A 24,104-nucleotide genomic window follows, 5' to 3' on the forward strand; every position below is an offset into this window, starting at 1 on the left:
TTTTGGGTTGAGCAGTACTGTGTGTGGGCTCAACTCCAGGTCCATTAGCTGGAGCTGGAAGACTGTCAGAATGTGGCAGCAGGGTGAGCTGGCCAGCAAGCTTCCGAGCCTTTGACTTCTTCCCAGTATAGAGCCTGGGGTCCAAGAGAAAGTGCCCCAATAGAAAAGTGCAGCTGCCTGCATTAAATCTGGATGGACCCAGGAACTAGGCTACATCACTTTGTCCTTGTCCTACCCATCAACTTTTCCAGAGTTCCAGGGGAGGGAGCATACACACCCATCAGAAACTACAGAGTAGACCTGCTTTAGAACCATCAGATTTCCTAGATCAAACCTTCATCTTCAGCACCCTTTTAGCAGTCATGTTTTGCTTGCACTTTTCATGTTCTATTTGCTATGTCACAGGAATCAATCAGTTCCTTCTATCTTAGCAGCATGCTCCTTGTGCCATGGCTTTGTGAACCAGCCTTTTCATCCTGCACAGGTACCTCAGAGGCTTAAATATGTTCATATTCTTGTGCTTTTTTATTTTGAACCTGTTTAATAGTTTAATAGCACTTTCCTATGTAGGCCAGACCGTAGGAGAATATTAACTATGTAAAGGTGTGTTGCATTTGTTTGTGCTGCATTTGTTTAACTATGTGAAGATGTGTTGCTGTTTCACCTTGCCTAAGGTATCTGACTGGTCTAATAAAAAGCTGAATGGCCAATAGCCAGACAGTAGAAGGATAGGCGGGGCTGGAAGAGAGAATAAGTGGGGGGAATCTAGGCTCAAAGGAGAGAGGGAGAGCCAGGGGCCAGCCAGCCAGCCGCCAGCCGCCAGCCAGACATGGAGGAAGCAGGAAAGTAGGACATAGAAAACGAAAGGTAAAAAGCCCTGAGGCAAAACATAGATGAAGAAAAACAGGTTAAATTAAGTCATAAGAGCTAGTGGGACAAGCATAAGATAAAGCTAAGCATTCATAACTAAAGTCTCTGTGTCATAATTTGGGGTCTGGTGGTCCCAAAAGGCCTGCTACGCCACACTGGCCTCAATGTTGTGGTCCTTCTGCCTCAGCTCACAAGTGCTGGAATTAGAGGGAGTCATGAGCTTATTTTGCAATTCTTAAGGTCTTCAGGGGAAAGTTCTGGCAATACAAAACAAAGTGCTTATGTTGGCTTCTTGATGGGGTTTTTGTTGTTTTTTCTTTTTTCTTTTTTTTCTTTCCAGATCTTTGAAATATACCACAAGCATGAAGATCCAAGGTGTTAGATCTCCTAGCTAGAGTTCTACACCAGTGCTCTTAACCACTGAACATCCCTCCAGCCTGCCCTGGGTTTTAAGGTACTGCCCAGGTCTTCTCCACAGTTGTAACCATCTGTACTTCTGCCATGTCACATTCTACACTGTTAGCTCAAACCTGCAAGTCAGTATAGTTCTGCATCATCAACCGCATTAATTAGTGGCCAAAGCAGTTTTTCGAATCAAAACAATTGGATTTTGCTACATTTCAAATTTGTTATTCAGTAACTGAACAGCAGTAGTTATGTTTAAATGGATGAGTGTTTTGCCTGCATACATATCTGTGTAAGACTTCTGTGTCTGGTGCCTGCAAAGGCTAGAAGAGGGGCATCAGACCTGGGACTGGAGTTACACATGGTTGTGAACCACCCATGTGGGTGCTGGAAATGAAGCCCGGGTTCTCAGGAAGAGCAGCCAGTGCTCTCAACCACTGAGCCAGCTCTCAATCCCCCAGGCAGTCATTTTTTTTATATAAGCAGGCTGGTTGTGGTGGGACAAGCCTGTGATCCCAGAGGCAGAATGATTCTAGATTACTTAGTAACTGTCTCACAAAACAAACATACATACCTAGACTAGAAGCATAAAGGTGTGCAGGGCAAGGTAGCTCATACCACTAATCCTAGCACTCAGAAGGCAGAGTTCTCTTGAGTTCAAGACCAGCCTGGTCTATATAAAGAAAGAGTTCCTATCGCAAAGAAAAAAGAAAAAATCTTTTCACTAAAGCCATTTGGAAGTATATTTCTGTCATTCTGCCTGAAGGCTGAAGCATGAGAAAACTGCCCTTTTGCAACTATGGGTTAAAAAGAAAAGAAAAAGAAAGGCAGTAGGAGGGTGCCGCAGGAGAGATGGTTCAGTTTCCAGCACCCTAGAGGGTGACTCACAACCACCTCCAGCTCCAGGGAATCCAGTGCCCTCTCTGGCCTCAAAGGACACTGCACTCATATGCTAGTGTACCATTTAAATAAAAATAAAATATTCAGGAGTCAAGTGTGATGCTGCTTGCCTTTAATTCTAGCACTTGGGAAGCAGAGGCAGGCAGATCTCTGAGTTCCAGGTCATCCAGAGCTACACAGTAATACTATTTCAAAAAAAGAGATACCATCCCACCATCTTTCTCCAAATGAAAGCCATTTCCAGTAATCATTTAAATATAAACAAAAGACTGTTAAAATGTTACTTTTATTGAACTCACCTGAGTTAAGTGTGGGACAATGAAACAAGTACATGTTTTTATTTATATGGATATATACAGCATGTCAAGGAGGCAGCCTTTCAAAAACATGCTATGGAAAAGAGGAAGACTGACAATATGCCTGAATTAACAGAAGCTCTGGATACTGATTAACCCATATGCAAATCCAGTAATCTCCAAAGGATTTGGCAAAGATGTATTTTCTTTTCATTTCCAGTCTTTTAAAGTAAGACAGATTTGCTTACAATACAGCTGATTTTAAAAGCACACAAAATTTAACTACAAACAATGGGATTAAATGCAGCAGAGTGGTGAAGGTGCCAGCAACAAAACTGACAACCCAAGGCGGTGATGGCAGACAATGAGGCTGCACAGTGGGGTTTGTGGATAATTTTAGCTTTGCCTGGCTGTTTAATTCACATAGTAAGAGGTCTTTACAGACACACCTGTTTAATTAACTACATTTGTATTTTCTACTATGTAATAGGATTATAAGGCCACAATATTCCTTTGGGACAAACCCTTAAATGATTTTAATATCACTTACTCATTCTTTTGAAGTGTAAAGTGTCTTAACTGGATTATGATTATAGATCATTTTTAAATACACCATTGCTACTATATTAAAATTATTTATACTATTTATATCTAATATTCAAAGAAAATTTACTAATAAATGCTACAATAGGTATCAGTCTGACATGCTCATTAATTGATCCCATAGGTATAATTATAGGTCATGATATTAGTCTATTCTGTCTAACTAAATCAGGAACACTGCATTTACAGAACAAATAAACACACATAGTGCAGACACCCAAGGATCATGCTAGTTCTTCAGTTATCTGTCACAGCTCAGACATGAATCCTCACTGTGTGAACAAAAGTCAGCTCCAGTTCTTCATCAAAAGGTGCTAGTGGACGTTGTCAGACGCCTTCCAATGTAGATCCTAGACAGAAAAGGAATGGCAGTCAATCAGGTCTCACAATTCTCAGGGCAGGTCACTGTGATTACAGCTTGCAGAAGGGAACTAGCCACCTTATACTTAATAAAGTATGATTATCTGTATCTTTATCAAGTGTTTTAGTCATCAAATGTGTATTTCATATTGGTCTAATTTTTCTTAAATTAAAATTTAATTTTGTTTTTTTTTTTAAATTATATTCTAATGGCACAAAAGACTGAAAGTACAAAAAGAAACTAATAGTATAACAGGATTGAAACTCAATGACAAAGTACCTATAAGGGCCTTAACACACAGGTTTAAACCCCAGGACTACCCCGCCCACACGCCCACACGCCCACACACACACACACACACACACACACACACACACACACACACACAAAGTACAAAACAACCACAAATGTTATCACTATGGAGCTTCGCAGTTCCTTCAGTGTGCAAAATGAGCTACACAGCTGTACCCCCCAAGAGAGGTGGCTTCACATCCACATCACTACTAACATCAAAGCCCAACCCAGGAATAAGTAATGAAGCCTCCCTTCCCAGTCAAGTAGAGGGGAGTGAAAGTCTAGGAAAGGAGACAGGAAAGAATTCCAGCTGGCCAGGTCTGGGCGGAGTTGGGAGAAATAAGACTGTGGGCAGTGAGCTTTTCATCTCAAAAGACTGAAAGTTGCTAAAAGATCTTAGGTAGGGTGGCACCATCAAGCTCTGAGACTGGGAAGGATGCAGGACAGAGACAGTAGTAGGAGCTGGATGCAGAAAGGATTTCCTGAAGAGAAACTCAGCTTGGGTACTGAACATGTAGATTCCTAGACCCAATCCACACACCTTGCTGGTTCTGTTCTGTTTTTGTGTTTTGAGACAAGGTCTCAGTGAGTAACCCTGGCTGGCCTGGAATTCAGAGATCCCTGCCTCTGCCTCCCAAGTGCCACTGAACCCTACTACTTGTTAGTTCTGAGAAAAGTTCCAGGTGATTGGATGCACCTGACCATGAGACCAAGTACCAGGAGAGAACTACACATGGGGAAGGGATGAAGGCAGGTAGGATTCCAGCCCAGCAAGCTCAGGAGCCTCTGGCACCCAGGAAGCCATTTCTATAGGAGGGTCCATACATCTGTGGGTCTGCAGTACAGGAGTTAAGGGCAGTGAGGACTGGAATTGGCTATACCTGAGACCCACAAAATCCCAACAGGTCAAACATGAAACAGACCAGGTGTCATAAACCACATGAACAGCCTTGGGGGAGGGGGAAGAATAAATAAGCAGACAACAGAGCCTTCAACCCAAAACATATCCCCAACTAACCGAGGCCAGAAGCCCACAGTGCCATCCAGGCCATTCCAATAACTCAAAGCCACACCACACTGTCTTTATATATGGATAGAGGAGAGGGTAGCAGTAGGCCTAAAGAAAGTAAGGGCTGGGGATGTAGTTCACTTGGCAGAGTGCTTAGCCACCATGTATGAAGCCCTGAGTTTAACCCCAGGGCCATATAAATTAGGTGTGGTGGCACATGCCCATAATCCCAGCATTCAGGGGGTAGACACAGGAAGAATGAAGCCTAATCTCACCCTTGTGAGGCCAACTGGGAATCCATTTGTCCCAGTCCCTCGTGTCCCCTTGGTAGCCTGCTCTGGCTCTTCAGCACTGGTCTCATCTAGAGAATCCACAGCTCTATTCCCTGGTCTATTTTAGTCTAACTTGATACAAAACCAGAAAGCCTGAAGGCCTTATTTATTCTACTATTGCCAAGAATTCAACAGAACCATCCACCCACTATAGAGGTGGCACAAGAAAGAGGCTGGACATGAGAACTCCTGTGTAAGACATGCTGGATACAGGGGCAAGGGCCTTTCACAGCAGTTTCTGTACTTCTTGACATAACAGCGACTTGGAAGTAAGTTTGTGAAAATGCACCAAGCTATGATCTCTCTCTCTCTCTCTCTCTCTCTCTCTCTCTCTCTCTCTCTCTCTCTCTCTCTCTCTCTCTCTCTCTCTCTCTCTCAATAACCAATGAGAACATCTATTCTGGGGTCTACAATTGCCAAGGCCCACCCTGCTAGCACTCACAGAAGTATCACTTACCCCAATCCAATGGCCAGCAGGTGAGACAGCAACAGAGATGGAAGAAAAACCTTCAGAAAGTCTGCTGAGAAAATGCCTCCCTTCTTCATAACACTTGTGTTTCTCATGCTGAGAGTAGCTGTGCGCTTCGGGTGTTTAAAAAGGAACTCCCTGGGGTGGAAAGAAACTACCATTCAGTATGTCCTCTTGTGAAGGGAAGAGCCCATGATACTGAAAACACTTACTTGGGGGGGATATTTTCTGGCCGACTTGACCAATCCCATATCCAATCTGAGTTTTTCTTCAAGATGCTTTCAACTTCTCTTCTTCTCTCAATGTAATCTTCCTCAGACTAAGGAAAAGTATTAATAAAACAAGTGAGCTTCCCACATTCACACCAAGAGTACCCATAGTCTCTTATGTCCTTGTTGAGGCCTTTCTACAGACTGCCAGGAGAAGGTGTGGTCCAGATTAAAGGTGGATCTAGATGAAAGGTTTATCTTCCAACTTCAAAGTGGGTCTTGCAACTTCCAATGATTTAATTAAGAAAAAAATCCCTCCCAGCTATGCCCAGTCATTTGGGTTTTAGTTAATTCTAGATTTGTCAAGTTGACAACCAAGAATAGTCATCACAATTTCACCCCTTTCAATTTAACACACAATCCTGTCTCCTTATGCCATGCTTAATTTCCAAATGAAAACAATAACCAGGCCATAACTACACCTAACATGGTATTAACTATCCCATGTACAACTGCAAATGCATTATAAATTTAGACATTTAGGTAGCAATGTCCTTTGAGGGACATTCTTAGTATCTCAAACTAAAATATGATAACCACTGACATTCTCTTAACTTACATTGTATGATAACTAAATCAAGTAAAGGAAACAAATATCTGTAAACACATTTTTAACAAAATATGACAGAAACATTCATGTCAATTATAGTCCTCATTTCTACAACTGGTCACATGGCCTTAGCAACTGAAATTTAGAACTACCTTCCTCTACTACCCATTCTGTATTTCCTCCACCTTCAGTGAGTATGTCAGGGAATCTTGGTTCTTTTCCTGGGGGGGAAGGGATATGTGACCCATACCTTCAATTCTGAAGAGTCTGTGCCCTTTGTCATCCTGCCTAGATTAAACTGCTGTAGTTTCCTATTGACTTCAATCACAGGACATAGTAGCTTTAAAGGATCCCCTGCATCCTAGACATGTTTCTTAGCTCCACGGTGGAGAAGCAATCCAATTTCCCCCTGCTAATCTGGATCAATCACCCTTCCCAACACTTTTATTCCTTTCTTAGCCTTGGAATTTTGCCTTTCTTGGCTTAAGGGGAATCACAAAATAAGCTTCCAGTTCAATGGAATGTTTGCTGTGTCTCCTGGCAGAACCACCCACCACCATCACGCAAAAAAAAAAAAAAAATAAAAATAAAAATTCTAGACCAGCAGAACTTAAGGTCACAGAACAAAAGAAAAAACTTCCCTAGGAGTAATCACCGGTGGAACTACTCCCTTTCCCACCCCTTGATTTTTGGATCCATGGATCCTGGTTATAGAAGAAAGTACCATATACTGGGCACTGATTTAAAGGGTATACCACCTTCTGGAGAACCTTGCATGCCCTCCAGGCTGCTGAAACCTAATTGGCCCTGTGTCTACAGAAGGTTAATCCATCTATCAGGCCAGCTGCTTCAGATGGTGGGGAACATGGTAATGCCAGTGGATTCCATGATCATGGGCCTACTGTCACAGTTGTCTGGCTGTGAAGTGAATTTTTTGGTCAGAAGCAATGCTGTGTAGTGGATAAGTATTCTGTAAGACCACTGATGGTGGTTTTGGCAGAAGCATTATGTGCAAGAAGAAAGGCAAATCCATGACTAGAATAAAAATCTACTCCAGGAAGGACAAAGTGTTGTCCTTTCCATGGAGAAAGTGGTTCATGTAGTCAACCTGCCACTAGATCTCTGACAGTGCCATCCATGTCTAGGGCTCAGTGCTGGTCTCTGCTGTTGGCAGATCTGGCACTCAGCAGAAGCTGTAGCCAGTCAGCCTTGGTGAGTGGCAATTCATGTTGCCGAGCCCACACATAACTGCCATCTCTGCCACCTTGGCCACTTTGTTCATGGGCCCACTGGGCAATGACAGGAATGGCTCTGGAAAGAGACTGACTCTCCACAGAATGGGTCATCCTATCTACTTGATTACTGAACTCCTCTTCAGCTAAAGTCACCTTTCAATGAGCATTTACATGGAACATAAGTGTTTTCACATCCTTTTCCCATCTGGAGAAATCTGTAACACATACTCCTTCCTGAGATGTCCTCCAAACTCCTGACCATCCAGCCAATCCATTGGCTACAGCCTATGAATTCAGTAAACAGTCATTTCTCTTTCTAAACAAACTGTATGACCATGTATACTGCCCAAAGTTTTTTTGCCCATTGTAAAGATTTCCCTTCTCTGGCGTTGTCTTTCAGGGTTGTCTCAGAAAGGGGTTGTAATGTTGTAGCTGTCCACTTCTGATTCACTATTTTCCCTGGCAGAGGCAACTTGAAAGGCCTTCAATTTGTCTTTCCAACCATAACAGCCCTCACTCCACAAGTCAGGGAACCAATGTAAGAATTCTGCCAAGAGTTCACAACTATAACTCTAGTTCCAGGGGATCTGACACACTCATAAAGACATTCATGCAGGGAAAACCCCAATAATTAATTAAATAAATAAAACTTAAAAAAAAAAAAAAGAATTCTGCCAACTTCTTCTTCTTCTTTTTTTTTTTGGTTTTGTTTTGTTTTTCGAGACAGGGTTTCTCTGTGTAGCTTTGCGCCTTTTCCTGGAACTCACTTGGTAGCCCAGGCTGGCCTCGAACTCACAGAGATCCACCTGTCTCTGCCTCCCAAGTGCTGGGATTAAAGGCATGCGCCGCCACCACCGCCCGGCAGAATTCTGCCAACTTCTAAGTATACCTATCCTAAGTAAACATTCTGGGACTGGGGAAATAACCACAGGATGAGCTTAGGTACCACTGGACCTACTCTGAGTCAAACTTCAGCCAAAAATCCATTAACTGCCACCATAAACACCTACTTTAACTAGCACAATGTTTCTTGGGGTCTCCTGGAATCAACATCAATTCATATCCAGTATCCAAAAGATCCTAGAATATCTGGTTATTCCCTTTCCCCCACTGTACAGTTACCTAGTCTTGTCTCACACAAGCTGTCCTTTATGGACACACCCACTTTGTCCAAGTCCTACTCAATCTGCTAATGTAGTAGGTTTAGGGACTGGAGATGTAGCTGAGTTAGCAACATGGTAAGCACCCACCTACCATGTACAAAGAGTCCTGGGTATTCCATTCCCAACACCACATCAACAGGGTTCGGTGGCACGTGCTTTCTGTCTCTGCACTTGGGAGGGCTAGGGCTAGGGGAAGTTGAAGTACAGCCTAAGCTATAGAGTAGGAAAGGCTCCACCTCAGAATACTAGAAACATTGTTGAAATGTCATGAGGACCTAGATAACACCAGAACCTATTCTAGCAGAAGAAAATGAGAACATTCTAAAATGAATCAAATAGGTGTGGCTAAGTAAGTGGAATATTATAACAAGCTAGTTTAAAATATGCTTTTGAGAAAAAGCAGACTACAATTTCAGCTAAATTTAAAAAATTATGTAACAGCACAAAATACTAATTAAGATGGTCTTCAAAATAGGAGATAATAGGAAATTTTCTCTTGCGTTCTTAAAATTCTGAGTACTTAAGTGGGGGTGGAAGGTATTTAAAATAATACAAAAGTTTAAAAATATGACTGCTCCAAAATTGGACATGCACTCAAGTGTATAGTAGGTTGAGTGAGTTCCAAAACCCTTTGGAGCCCAGACTGGGGCCAAACAGAGTTCCCCGAAGAAAGCCTAGGCTAGAGGTAAAGACAGTCGGTTTCTGGTAATGGGATACTGGTAAAAATCGGCACAGGAGGAAACAATGCTTTTAGTAGAGACCTTGCTTCCTAAGAGAGCTGCTGAACTATTACAGATGTTATTCATCTTCACCATATTAAACATTATGCACTACCAGATAAAAATGATCAAGATTCCACTGCCTCAAACTACTACATAGAAATGGTATGGATAAGAACAGTCAGCTTAAGCAATAATCCATCTACATGTCTCACTCTGAGGTTCTGTGGTGGTTTAATTAAGAATGGCCCCCCACAGGCTCATATTTGAATGCCTAGTCATCAAGGAATGCCACTATTTGGGAGGGATTAGGAGAGGTGGTCTTGTTGGAGTGGGTGTGGTCTTGTTGGAGGAAGTGTGTCACTAGGTGTGGATGTGGGTTTCAAAAGCCCAGCCCAGGCCCATAGTTCTTCCTCTTTCTGCTGCTTACAGATCCAGATGTAGAACTTTCAGCTACTTCTCCAGCACCATGACTGCTTCCTGCCATAATGAGAATGGACTAAACCTCTGAAACTATAAGCAAGCCCAAATTAAATGCTGTCTTTATAAAAAGTTACTGTGATCATGGTGTCTCTTCACAAAAATAGAACACTGACTAAGGCTCTATCTACAATAATGCTAAGGACATCGTATATAAAGCTCATTTAAGTTTCTGTTAATATTGGAAAAGTGAGTTCATGGACTGGGATGTAGCTCAGTTTGCAGAATGCTTGCCCAGCATGCACAAGGTCCCAGGTTCTAGTCCCACACTCACTACAAAAGCCAAGTGTAGCTGTACACACCTATAACCAGTTCAGCACTAGCAAAGTGGATTTCCCAATAAATTAACTAATTTTTAAAAGACGGTTTTAAAAATATAAGCTGTGTGGGGCTAGGAAGATGGCCCAGTGGTTAAGAGTACTTGCTCATCTTCCAGAGGACCCAAATTCGGTTCCCAGCAGCACCCAGACCAGATGGCTGACTCCTGCCCATAATTCCAGTTCCTTTGGCTTCTGGACACCTGCAGTCATGTGCACATACCATACAGACATAGACACACACAATTTAAAATAATTTTTTAAAAACTCTATTAAAGCTGGGCAGTGGTGGTGCTGGGCAGTGGTGGTGCTGGGCAGTGGTGGTGCTGGGCAGTGGTGGTGCTGGGCAGTGGTGGTGCTGGGCAGTGGTGGTGCTGGGCAGTGGTGGTGCTGGGCAGTGGTGGTGCTGGGCAGTGGTGGTGCTGGGCAGTGGTGGTGCTGGGCAGTGGTGGTGCTGGGCAGTGGTGGTGCTGGGCAGTGGTGGTGCTGGGCAGTGGTGGTGCTGGGCAGTGGTGGTGCTGGGCAGTGGTGGTGCTGGGCAGTGGTGGTGCTGGGCAGTGGTGGTGCTGGGCAGTGGTGGTGCTGGGCAGTGGTGGTGCTGGGCAGTGGTGGTGCTGGGCAGTGGTGGTGCTGGGCAGTGGTGGTGCGCGCCTTTAACCCCAGCACTCAGGAGGCAGACCCAGGCGGATCTCTGTGAGTTCGAGGCCAGCCTGGTCTACAGAGCGAGAACCAGGACAGGCACCAAAACTACAGAGAAACCCTGTCTCAAAAAACAACAACAAAAATGCTACTGTTCATGCATAAGTCTTGAATTTGGTTCCCACCACCCACACCAGGCAGCTTATAGCTGTCAATAACTTCATGTCCAGAGGATCTAATATCCTCTTCTGGACTCCTTGGACACCTGCATATATATAGCATTCTCTCACATAGACACACATATATGCATAAATAAAACTTGAAAAACACAGATCCCCAACACTCCTGTAAAATGACAGGCACAGTGGAACAGTTCTGTAATCTCAGCCCTGGGAGGCAGAGGTAGGAGTATCACCAGGGCTCACTTGCCAGCTTGTCTAACCAAACTGGTAAACTCCATGTTCAATGAGAGACCCTAAAAAACTAAGGAGGAAGCAAAGGTAGTGGGGTGTGTGTGTGTGTGTGTGAGACAGAGATATTATGCAAAAGTCACCAGACTGATGATGTGCTAAACCTTATAGCATCCTCTTCTCTATGGCTTACCAGAGTGCTGTTTTTCTCTCCAAAGCTGTGGGTGTCCATTTCAGCTCTGTTGGTATCTTGTGGTGTCTGGGAGCGAGGTGGGCTTGATTAGGAAATGGACAAAACAGAGCAGCATGTTAATTCTGTCATAAAAAGCATAAATTCCAAGCAGGGCCTCAATAAAGGGGATGGAGAGGGCCCTCAATAGCATGCCTCTTCCCTTCTGCCTAACACCAGACCAGGCCAAACAATTCCTCAGTCTTTTCAAATGAACATACAGGAACCAGCTAGACAGCTCTGAGGGAAGCTCCACCCTTCTGCATGATCTGTTGCATAGCCCTCAGAAGCATCTGACCTTCGATCACTGACTCTCAGCCACACACCTTGGATTGAAGCCCTAGTAGTGCTACCTAGGAAACAAGCCAGCTGGGGGGCATGAAGGAAACTGCTCAGAGTCAGTATTCACAGTGAACAGATTGGGGGGGGGGTATATTAATGGACTTTGTTATTTGTCCCTAGGTTTAATATGTTCCCTCCAGACTGAGCCCCAGATCACTCCCTCCCAGCAGACTCCAGGGTTCCTTGTACCAGAATTGGCGCTGAAGTTACTTCCAAATGTGGGCCTTAGGCCCACCCACAAAAGCATGCACAACTGTGATTATTCATCTGCTAGGAATATCAACACTGTAAGAGACATCCAGAAAACCTACCTGTCACAGTGAGAACTCTTGGAGCTACTTCGTCCAGATTCATGCTGGGCATCCAGCAGTATTTTTTCCATGTCACCATTATAAATAGAGACGGAGGCTGGAACACTGCTCCCATTCCCATTGCTGAAGTGCAATTCTACCCAGGAACCTGAAGACAACAAAAAAAGCAGTTAGAAATCTGCCCACTCATGGGACTTGATGATGTATACCTTAGTCCAGATACTCTGAGTTCAAGGCCAGCCAGGACTACATAGTAAGACCTTGTTTCCAAAACAAGAAAGAAAGAGAAAAAAAAGGGGGGGGGAGTGAGAGAATGAGCATGCATTGCCCACTCACATTCCCAGGAAATCCCAAAGGTGGCACATGATGAGCCATCACTCTAGGCCCTACTTGAATCCCACTTTAGACACTTGAATTTCTGGTCTGCTGGTCTCCTTAGGTCCAGTAGGCAAGGTTCCTGAGGCTGAGACACTGCACTGTATCTTGACATTCCTTTATTCCATGCAGGTATTCTACAAACCTGTTGCTTTACCAGGGACCAAGATGGGGGGTCTTGTTTAGGCTGGCAAAAGAACTGGAGGTCTGGCCCCTTCTGTGAGGTGGGTTACAGTCATGGGTCAACATGTCTTACCAAAGACTTAAACTATTTTCACATTCCAGGGTCATATGGCCCTGAGGCTCTGTGAAATTCACATTTATGACTGTTGGTCTGCATTTATACCAGAAATCAGATTAGTGAGTTTTGAAACAGAAGTTAATTTCTGGTTACATTTCACTCACTAGAGGGATCTACCTTTCAAGTATTCACTTACACAAATCTTTTACACTATAGAAGTACAGCATAACACACATTAAAAATGGAAGTCCAGGGGTACAGTTTGGTTTTCCAACACCACAAAAATAAAAGAACACTTTGTACTGTTACATCAGTGGCTTGCTTCCAGTTTGGGCTGCTGAGTGCATCTATAAAAATATTTTAAGACAGGCAGTGGTGGCACATGCCTTTAACCCCAGCACTCAGGAGGCAGAGCCAGGCGAATCTCTGTGAGTTTGAGGCCAGCCTGGTCTACAGAGTGAGATCCAGGAAAGGCTCCAAAGCTACACAGAGAAACCCTGTCTCGCCATAAAAAAACAAGGGCTAGTGCTGTAGCTCAGTGACAGCGTACTTGCCTTGAAATCATAAGGAAGGCCCAGTACTGCCAAATGTTTGTGTGTGTGCATGTGTATATTTTTCAGCAGGACATGGTGGTACACATTTAAATATTCAGCAAGGCTAAGGCAGGACTGCCAAGCTTGAGATCAGTTTGTGCTACAAAGACCCCTATCTTTAGAGATGTAATTCTAAACAGTCTTATTAAATAAGAAACAGAGCCAAATAAAAAGTTAAAAGCCCAGAGATCAGAGCAGTAGCCAAGAGCTAAGACCACCTTATCTTACCATTCCACTCACTGCTGTCCTTCCCCTGAGAGAGAGACCTTCTTCCTGTGTCCTGTCTTTTTATTGACTTTCTGTTCTGCCTTCTCATTGGTTCTAAACCCAACCACATGACTTCCTCATCACTGTGTCTATACAGACCTCCAGGTCTCTATGGTTCAGGTTACCACTTGGCTGTGTCCTTGAACACACAGAGACTCTGCCTGCCATGTGATTGGATTAAGAGTGTGCACCACCACCACTGCTAAATAGCTTGCTCTTAGCTCTGATCCCCAGGCAATTTTATTTATTAACATACAAATAAAATCACATTTCAGCACAAATAAAATATCACTATACATCTTTAAAAAATAAATTATGTGTGTGTGTATATGTACACACACACACACACACACACACACACTCCCACCTGTAACTGTCTGTATAGTCATTTTTACTATGTATCTAATGAATGGGGTTACTGGGTGAAATGCAGTGTTTTAACAGATTAATGCTAACAAACTACTTTCTGACACAGTTGAACCAGCACATACATAATCACAGCATGAGTTTGTGCTACTTCACACGGTGCCAACACTTGATTACTGGTCTGACTTTCATGCTCCTGGATTTGAATGCTATGTTTGGCAACAAGGGCGTCTTTTATTGCAGACTGCCTCTGCTTCCCACCCTATAGTGCTTGCTTGCTTTCTACTTATTCAGTGTTTGTGTATCGATATGTGGGCACCTGTGCACGGTATACAAATGGAGGTCAGAGAACAACCTACAACAGTTGGGTTCTCTCTTTCTATCATTTGGGCCCTGGGGATTGAACTCAGGTTGTCAGGCTTGACAGCAGGCCCCTTCTATCTTGCTGGCCCCTGGTCTGTCTTTGGCAGAATCTGAGTGTATGTTTAAGTGTGAGCCTCATTCTGGGCCCAGGCTGATTTCTCTATTTTGATTCACAGGTCCATTTGTTTATAGAAAATCTTTTGTTGAGCCATTAAAATGGTTCAGTGGGTAAAGGTGCCTGTTGCATGAACACATGCACGCACACAAGGCAATAACAAAAAAGAAAATCATTTAATAGATAAGAGGTAGACTGGGCATGGTGGTCCATGACTTTAATTCTAACACTCGAGAGGCAGAGATAGGAGGATCTGTTTGAGGCCAGCCTAGTCTACCCATCAAGTTCAAGGACAGCCAGGACTATATACAGTCCCTACCTTAGAAAAACAAAAAATGGGCCAGGCAGTGGTGGGGCACACCTTTAATCCCAGCACTCAGGTAATAGAGGCAGGAGGATCTCTGTGAGTTTAAATCCAGCCTGGTCTACAAATCAGTTTCAGGACAGCTAGGACTGTTAAACAGAGAAACTCAGTCAGTCAGTGAGTCAGTCAGTCTCTGTCTGTCTGTCTGTCTGTCTGTCTGTCTGTCTGTCTCTCTCTCTCTCTCTCTCTCTCTCTCTCACACACACACACACACACACACACACACACACACACCAATGGGAGGGAGGGAGGGAGGGAGGGAGGGAGGGAGGGAGGGAGGGAGGGAGGGAGGGAGGGAATGGAACCACTTCTAATCAACTCACTGAGTTGGGGAAGTAGAGCTTGTAAGAAGCCCTAGTTTCAATCTCCAATACCAAAAGGGAGGAAGGGAAAAGGCAAGAGTCACTTCAAGTTCAAGGCCAGCTTAGTCTACATTGAGACTTTGTTTCTAAACCACCCCACACACACATCTCCAAAAAGAAAAAGGAACTATGCATGGTGTCACACACCTATAATCCAAAAAAGATAGGACTTAAGAGTTCAGGGCCACCTTCAGCTACCAGTTTAAGGAAGCCTGCGCCCTGTGCTACACGTGACCTCTAAAACCAACAAACTCCCCCTTAAAAAGCCAGGTATGATGGGCATACCTGCAATCCCAGAATTCAGGAGAAAGAAGCAGAACTGTTGCAAGTTTGAGGCCAGCCAGTTCCAGGCCAGCCAAAGGTACACAGTGAGTCTCAAAAGCAAAACACACATACATGTGCTCTGGGAGCAAGAACAGCTATACAACTTTCCAGAACACCAAAAAGAGGTGTTTTAACACTCAGAAACCTGGCCTGTGTAGTTGTTATAGAAAATATCACATCAATCAGGAAAAAAAAAATAATCAAAGGCCCAGAAATAAACTGGATTTATAGTTTATACCATCAACAGCCTCTCAGTAAGCTAACAAATCATACAACCCAAAACTGAAAATAAACACAATTTTCCTCATTAGCCTCTCAGATTGCCTCGTGGAGAAGCAGGTCTAGCCCACATGAAGCATAACACCAACTCAGAAGGGCAGAGTCCAGAGCCTCTCAGCAGCTGCACACAGGCAGAGGCCCCAGTGCCCTCTGAGATCTGCAAATCCCCACATTCCAATTCCAGACTCTCTAATGTTATTTGCTGGCCTTCCTCCCTTCACTGACTGATGACACTCAGAAGCCAGGGATGGTGGCTCATACCCAGAACCCCTGCAGTTCTGAGTCACTAAGGCAGGAATGTTACTCTGAGTTCAAAGCCATCCTGGACTACAGTGTAAGCTCCTAAACCTAGTCTACTGAAGGGTACATAGCTTCAGCTATGGGCAGTTCCTTTTGTTTAGGTCAATCTAGTATTCAGAATCTGAGCCTGTCCCAATTTATTTGATGAAGCTTAATGTTATCCAAACCTTTTCTGGTATCTAACATAAATGTTTGAGGTTGTGTTATCTTCTTCACAGCACCCACCCCTGATGGCAAATATAGACTTTTTCAATCAGGAGTCCAAGGATTTAATACTATTCTGACAGTATCTCCTAAAATTAGTATCCAGTCCCATAAATTAAAGGCTGAAACCTACAAGGATGCCGCATATCAGACACCAGTCACAAGTAGAATACAGGCTATCCACACTGCTGCTCAGTCAATTACAAATTAAAAAAACAAAAACTAAAAGACTCATTCAGGATCCCCACAGACCCCTCAGATTTAATACTTTGCTAGAGCTCAGAACCCAAGAAAATATGTTGCTTAGTTTGTGATACAGTTCAGAAGCAGCCAGATGAAACACACACACAGGGCAGGGAACACCACCTTCCTGTTGCCAACTCCAAAGCTCCATGAACACTCTGGCTCAAAGCTGGGCTGTAGTGGCAGTTTCTTATATATTAAACAGCCCATCCTCCAGCTCCCTCCCTCCCTGGTGGCCCTAAATTTCCACCCTCTGATAACTTATTAGTGACCAAACTGTAGCCTGAGGCTAGCTATTCTGGGTCCCCAGTAAGTCATCTCACTAGCATAATCTTAGGGGCTCCTTACAAAATGGACCTGAGTAACAGGATCAAATAAATTCTCCCTAGCTAAGAGATTTGTTTCATGTCAGTCTCAGCACTGGGAGTACCAGGAGTTCAGGCCAGGCTGGTGCATAATGGAAGACCTATCTCCAAATATAAAAACAAAAACCAGATACTCAGGAATCCCACAAGTTTAGGAGCTTGTGAGAGGAACTGAGCCAACAGCCAGATGTGTGTGCAGTTACTGCACCAGGGGTAACTGACAATGCAGGGAGCCCCTGTCTCTGTCCTGGTCTATACTATTGTAACCGACTCCACAGAGACTTATACAGGAGTCATTTCTCACAGCTGCGTCACAGTTGTGCAAGCCCAAGCTCCAGTCCTTTGCTGTCTGTGAGGAAGCCAGTTCCCTGCACAAGACCTTTCACTTGGGCTCATCACAGTGCAGCAGAGCACTGGTCCTGCAGTCCTCACACTGGTAGCACTGGACGACTGTCAAAGAGACAGATTCATGTCTTGCAGTGCTTTCAAAAATCATCAGGAGGCCCAGCACCTTCGAGGGGGGAGGGAAATCCCATTTAGAATGATCTGCTGCAAAAGCCTGGGTCCAAAAGCTCCATCTCCGGGAATGATTTACTAAGGAATGAGTTTTATCATTAACCTGTGACTGGATAGGAAGTGTAAGTCCTGGAAAACAGAGAAGACTATTCATTTACATACACCCTGCAGTTATTCATCCATCTTTTTAAACAGGAAAGATTGGGTATGCAGCTATAATACTAACAGAACACTTGGAAGTTGAGGGCAAGTTTAAGGCCAGCCTAGGCTATATAAGCAAGAAAATAAATAAATAAAATTTAAAGCGTTTTTAAAAGGAAAAGAGCACAGGATTGTTTCTTAACAACATTTTTGGTTTTTTGAGACAAGGCTTCTCTGCAGCTTTGGAGCCTGTCCTAGAACTTGCTCTGTAGGCCAGGCTGGCCTCCGACTCACTGAGTTCTGCCTGCCTCTGCCTCCTCTGCTGGGATTAAAGGCCCATGCCACCACTACCCAGCCAGGATTGCTTTTTAACAAACAATTTCCTCAGTCAACACAGAAAGAGAGCAGTGCTGCGGGCCCAAAAGCCCTGCGTTGCCGGGCGGTGGTGGCGCACGCCTTTAATCCCAGCACTTGGGAGGCAGAGGCAGGTGGATCTCTGTGAGTTCGAGGCCAGCCTGGACTACCAAGTGAGTTCCAGGAAAGGCGCAAAGCTACACAGAGAAACCCTGTCTCGAAAAACAAAAACAAAAACAAAAAAAAAAAAAAAAAAAAAAAAAAAAAGCCCTGCGTCGAGAGCCGCTGGGAGGTGAACTCAAGTTCCCTAAGAAGAAAATGCTCTTACTCTATGTGTAAGAGTGGTTTGCCTGCATGTATGTTAGTGCATCATGTATGTGCCTGGTGCTCAAGGAAGCAGCTCCCCTGGAACTGAAGTTATTGGCGGCTGTGAACAAGTAAGTGCTCTTCTTAACTGCTACAATCTCACCAATCCCTCATTTGGTTTTGGAGACAGAATCTCACTATATAAACCAGGCTGGCCACTGTGTTAGTTGGTTTTAATTTGTCAACTTAACACAACTTAGAACTTGCAGGAACTGGTTCTTTCCTTCTACTATGTGGGTTTCTAGGGACCAAAATCAGATCAACAGGTTTGGCAGCAAGTACCTTTACCTGATAAGTTATCTGGCCAGCCTCATAGGAAGTGAGTCTAACTGAAGAATTATTTAGATCAGGCTGGCCTATGGGTCTATCCAGGGAACACTTGTCTTAATTGATATAAGACAATCCAACCCCTCATCAAGGGGTCCTGAACAGTTCAAAAGTCAGAGAAAGCTAAATAGAAAACTAGCTATCAGGTAACATGGGTGCACTCAGATCCTCTCCACTCCTGACTGTGGGTATGATGTAACTAGCTTCATTGAGCTGGTCCCTCAACTTCCTCAATAATGGAGAGTAAGCCAAATTAACCCTTCCTCTCCTGTTTTTGGTCAGAAGTGAAACTAGGTCAGCCATCTAAGTTAGGATCCTCCTTGAGTGTATAGTTCAGCTGACTAGAGTACTTAAAGAGCATGCTTACTTACAGCTGTCGCTTTATGGCACCACATAAATGGTGTATTGGCATGTGCCTGCAATCCTAGTGCTCTAGAAGTGGAGCGAAGAATAAAAGTTTAAAGTTACCCTTGGCTACTTACTAAGTTCAAGGCCAGCCTGGGATACAAGACCATCTCAAAAAAAAAAAAATTAAATAAAAAAGCTATCTCTACCTTAGTCAGCCACTAGAGTACTGAAATTACAGGGCTGCTCTACCCCCGCCTGCCTTCCAGGCTGCTTATATAATGACAATCCAGGGAAGGTAATCCCCTCTGTGTACTACCCTCTATATCCCAAGGCAAAATTAGATTGTCAATGCCTAACAATAACTACAGCCAACAGACCCCTATGTGGAGGAAACACAGGGTCCCTATTCTCAAGGCCACCCTACTTCCTGGGAGTGGCTGGACTCAATCCATGGTTTTCCAGAAACTGAGCCCAACTTGAAAACAAACTCAGAGATTCAAGCAAATATGCTAACAAGCTCAAGCAGAGACAGCATCCAACCAGAGCTAGAGGTCCTCAGAGAGGAGCAGGCAAGCACACAAGCTCGAAACAGAAATATAATGCCAGAGGAGAATGATGCAAGTACTATAGCATTCCAAGAAAGCCAAGCAAGGGAGCACCAAGTCTGGGGGAAGCAATGCTCCCAAATCACACAGGTCTTCTCCAGAAGTGACTTTTGCTGTCTCAACACTTGACTTAGGAGGGGAACAAGAGACTAGGCTGGCAAATGATTCTGAACAGAATCTGCCTGGTAGACAATCCAGGCTACTGGCTTCCTTTTCTGTCACACACACTTGTTTTATTGACCATGCTTCGTGTAGCCAGGCTGATCTTCCTCCATCTCCCATCATGTCCAGTTAAGCTACTGGCTTCTAAGACTAACTAGTGAACTTGTCTCTCTGCCTATTGCCAGGTAGTGCCTGTCTAATGCATCCTGAGTCAGGTGCCTCCAGGTATCCCTCCGGTACTAAGCAATCTGTGGCATGTCCTTAATTCAAGTAGTCATCCCTATTTTCACTTAACCTCTGGATCTCAGTATGACTACTTGCAGGGGTGAATTCATCTACAGCCTAGGAGGAACCTCTTCAGTCTAATGTTTTCCTCGTCATACAACCCTGCCTGAGTCTGCCTGTAATCACAGAATCACTTATCAGAACCAGTTGCAGACAGGGCAGCTGAGTGAAGACGTTACAGAGTCTATATAGTGGGTCTTTCAGGGAGAGGTAGCAGATAAAGCACAAAAGTATCACGAAGCTTATGTGCCCTCCTGCATGCCAGAAGTCATACAAAGAGGAAAAAGCCAGCCCTGCTTTTAAAGGCCTTTCAATAAGATGGACAAGAGGTTAAAAGGAACAGAATCAATCCATTTTGTGGGTAACACCTTCAGAAAAACTAGTCCCAGAGGTTGCTAAGGGGAATATTTGCTGTCCCACCTACCAACAAGGCTTCCACAGCTCTCAGCCTCAGAAGTAAACAAGAAGTGAGCAGAACAGGCAGGCAGAGGAGCTCAGACTCCAAGCTGGGATTCACATTTCATAGGGCAGCTGAGATACACCATGTGACTCCAATGACCCCTCCTACCCCGGCTAGACGGTGAGCCAGTGCCGGGCTGCACGTACACCCCAAACAATGGCCCAAATCCTTAGCGTGAGTTTCCACACGGTAACCATCTTTTTATAGAATAAGCAAAGCAGAAAAACAAAAATCATCTTAACCCCTGAAATGACAAATGACAGCCTCGCTTTGCCAGTGACTCAGCAGTCTAAAGTGTATGTCAAGGAATTAGAAGGTAACTGAGACCTCTCAGGAGTACCCAGAAACTTCCAGAGATGAAACCTAAGTAACAGTGTTAGAAATAAAATCTCAAAAACTACAAACATGACTTTACAGCAAATGTTATAAAACATCCCTTGATCTCATTTTTAAGAGAAAAGACAGTCTATCAAAGGAGAAACTGCCACTGTTCGACGTTAAGGAGTAAGTAAAACCTGAATTACAAGATTTTTTTTCTAATGTGGTTGTAGTTTTAAAATACAGATTCTAGAATGTATTAGGCTGGTTAAACTGGTGTATTAAAATCTTATTTAGAGTAATAAATGCAGATCACTAAATCTTAATAAATGCTTTTTAAAAATTCTTAACACAACCTAGCATGGTGGTGTACGATTTGATTCCAGCACTCCAGTAGACAGAGGCAGGTAGATGTCTGACACAGCCTCGTCTACACAAGTTCTCAGACACCCAGAGCTACACAAACCATGTCTCAAAAATAGAAAACAAAAAAAAAAAAAACAATCTTCACACTAAGTTGGGTATGGTAGCACATGCCTTTAATCCCAGCACTAGGGAGGCAGAGTTCTGACAATTCAGGAATAGTGAGACCCTGTATTAGAAAAAAAGTTAAAGTACTCACTTTAAAGGTTTAGATGGCTCTCTCATGTTTATTTACAGGCTCATTTTACTTAGTGAACTCTTGCTTCAGAGAATACAAAGGTCAACAGGATCCTCCTCCAGTTCTTGGGTCCTTAGGATTAAGGCTGAGCTCTTCACTCAGATCCACCAGGTGGCTCTCAGAAATATATGATGGCACACACCACTCTAGGGTGGCCTTGCAAAGCTAACAGCTGTCTGCTCAGTGCTGTTAGTCTGGTAAAGGCTTCGTGCCAAGAGAGCCTTTTTGTTGTTTGTTTGTGAGGCAGGGTATTGCTGTGTAGTCCAGCCTAACCTTGAACTTGTCAAGACTAAGACTCACCCTCCCCATAATGGGATTTCAGATGTCTCACCACACCCAGCCTAGCTTCCATCTTCTAAACCTACACATCACTTCATCGCTTACAGTGAGCCTACTGAGCAGAATTATAAGCGCTTTACCCCACTTTTGTGTTGTTTGTAGCTCTTCCACGCTGAGCTGCACCCCAGCCCTACTGTCTCTCTCTGTCGTGTCGTGTCCCCCGACCCCGACCCCAGCCCGTCCGCCTCCAGGTTTCTCCGTATAGCCCGGGCTGTCCTGGAACTCGCGCTCTGTAAACCAGGCTGGCCTCAAACTCAGAGATCCGCGTGCCTCTGCCTCCTGAGTGCTGGGATTAAAGGTGTGTGCCACCACACCACCGCCTGGCAAGGTAACAATCTTTTAACTCTAAGAGGTAACAGTGGTCTGAAGCCTTAGATCCTCCTCTTCCATTAGGAAGAGATGACAAAGCAAGCCAGGGCTAAAGATGGGGGTGGGCGCGAACTGTTCATCCCAGCTACTCCAGAGGCTGAGGCAGGAGGGTTCCAAGTTCAAAGCCACTATGTCTTTAAAGCATAAAATGAAAACAGGTAGTGTTGCTCGGTGGTTGAGCTCTTTCCTCGCACATCCAGACCTGGTTCCATAGCCGGGACCAAGTAGGAAAAGTGAGAGGCACTACGACCATAAATACTGATGGGTTCAATCAAAGCACTGAAAATTCAACCTGAAACCTCTGGCTCCCTTAAACAATGTTGAACCAGGCGTAGGGGTAGCGGAAGGCCTGTAATAAAGTGAGCTTGACTCAGGAAGCTGAAGAAAGGGGATCGCAGGGAGTTCGGGGCTTGCCTGACCGAAAGAGACTGTAAAGACACAGAACGACTGACAGTGTGAACAACAGACCACGAAAGATTCGGCCCGGCCTGACTGTAAAGGGACTGTCTGTAAGATGCACCGAGGCTCATCGCCCAGCCCCGGCCGCACCTCACAGCATCGCGGCCTCCATGCCACCGCACCCCGGCCCCGCGACCCTGCCGCCCCCGCGGTCCCCCTCGGCCCAGAGCCTCACCCTGCAGGTTCTCCTCCCCGCTCTGCGACATGGTGGCTCGGCAAAAGAGCCCGAGCCCAACTGCGGCAGGGCAGGCCTCAGCGGCGGTCACCGAGAGCTACGAGGGCCACCCGCAGCCTGCTCAGCTCTGAGGCCAGGCGACGCGGGGCTGAGGGACAAGGGGCGGGGCGGGGCGGGACGCACGCGGCGGCGGCGCCCATTGGCTGGGGGGCGGGGCTTGCAGGTGGAGGAGGAACGCGGGGCGCGTGCGGCACGTGCGGCGCGTGCGCAGGGCGGGGCCTGGGTGGGCAAGGGGCGGGGCCTGGGGCCGGAGTGCGCTGTAGGGCGGCTGTTTTTTTAAGCTCCGGAACCGAGGGGGCTGGGGGCGGGGCCTGAGGCTCGAGCAATTGGGACGAGGACGTGCGCGGGTAGGGGAGAGGCTTGGGGCGAGGCCTGATGCCGGAGCGTTGGGACTCCGAGGTGCGTGCCTTGCAGAGGCGCTAGGGGAGGGGCCTGAAGCCGGGCTAAAGTGGGCGTGGCACGGGCGGGCCCTGAGGTGGGCGTGGCGTGGAGAACCAACCGCCAGGCTTTGGGGCGGCTGGCGTAGGTGTGGAGTCTACCGCTGCTGCCCGCGGTTGACCCACTCTGTGCCCCTAGCTCCCGAACCTGCGGGCGCCAGCGACGGGAGCACACGGTGGTCTCGCTGTCTCTGTGCACGCTTACAGATACTATTTCTTTTAAGAAACCACCCCCAATCCTGGAGTGGTTGTGTATGCCTGTAGTCCAAGCCCTGGTTCGAGGCCAGGCTGGGCTGCACAGTGTGAAGCTGTCTAAAATAAAGCAAAGCAAAAAAAAAAAAAACATTGCCAGCATTCTGCTGCAGCGACGATGGCGAGTTGTGGAGTGCCATGGCAAGCTGCAGTCTGCAGGCGGGGAAGAACAGAGCATTTTTGCACGGGAACAGAATTGGAGAGACCGTTGGACAGTGTTGAGAAGGATTCTGCACTGTCCCTGTACCCTATCCAGTCAATCCTCTGTTCTTGGAGGTTGGAATTCCCTCTCGATACAGTTCTGGGATAGAGAAGGGAAGTGTGAATCTTAAAAGAAGCAGTGTTAGCAGCAGACAAGAAGCAACTTCTTCGGTGGTTTTTCTTTTCCAGACAGGGTGTCATGATGGAGGCTGGTCTTGAAATGTCTGTGTATCAAAAGCTAGCCTTGAATTCCTGCTTCCACCTCCCAGTTCTGGGATTACAGCTGTGCAGCTCTGACTTCTTTT

General features: G+C 45.3%; 1 protein-coding gene and 1 long non-coding RNA gene across 2 annotated transcripts; one reads left to right on the top strand and one right to left on the bottom strand.

Moving 5' to 3' along the window:
- Positions 1–116: 116 nt before the first annotated feature.
- On the top strand, positions 117–2,581 carry LOC121832449 (uncharacterized). The gene is made up of 2 exons (XR_006076113.2): positions 117–484; positions 1,211–2,581. It is a non-coding gene; the product is annotated as an uncharacterized LOC121832449 (long non-coding RNA).
- Positions 2,426–23,005, bottom strand: Bnip3 (BCL2 interacting protein 3). The gene is made up of 6 exons (XM_006987574.4): positions 22,850–23,005; positions 12,204–12,351; positions 11,515–11,596; positions 5,752–5,858; positions 5,528–5,677; positions 2,426–3,424 (listed from the first exon to the last, which is right to left on the bottom strand). The coding sequence occupies exons 1-6, from the start codon at positions 22,878–22,880 to the stop codon at positions 3,379–3,381; spliced, it is 564 nt and encodes a 187-aa protein (XP_006987636.2). The 5' UTR covers positions 22,881–23,005; the 3' UTR covers positions 2,426–3,378.
- Between the last annotated feature and the right edge of the window lie 1,099 nt (positions 23,006–24,104).

The sequence above is a fragment of the Peromyscus maniculatus genome, chromosome 1, assembly GCF_049852395.1.
Source record: "Peromyscus maniculatus bairdii isolate BWxNUB_F1_BW_parent chromosome 1, HU_Pman_BW_mat_3.1, whole genome shotgun sequence".
In the NCBI taxonomy this organism is placed as follows: domain Eukaryota; kingdom Metazoa; phylum Chordata; class Mammalia; order Rodentia; family Cricetidae; genus Peromyscus; species Peromyscus maniculatus.

Coding starts and splice junctions, on each gene's coding strand:
- Bnip3 (XM_006987574.4), bottom strand. CDS start 22,880: ATGTCGCAGAGCGGGGAGGAGAACCTGCAGG. Junction 11,597..12,203: donor AAGAGTTCTCACTGTGACAG/GTAGGTTTTCTG, acceptor TTCCTAATCAAG/CCCACCTCGCTCCCAGACAC. Junction 5,678..5,751: donor CCAGAAAATATCCCCCCCAA/GTAAGTGTTTTC, acceptor TTTCCACCCCAG/GGAGTTCCTTTTTAAACACC.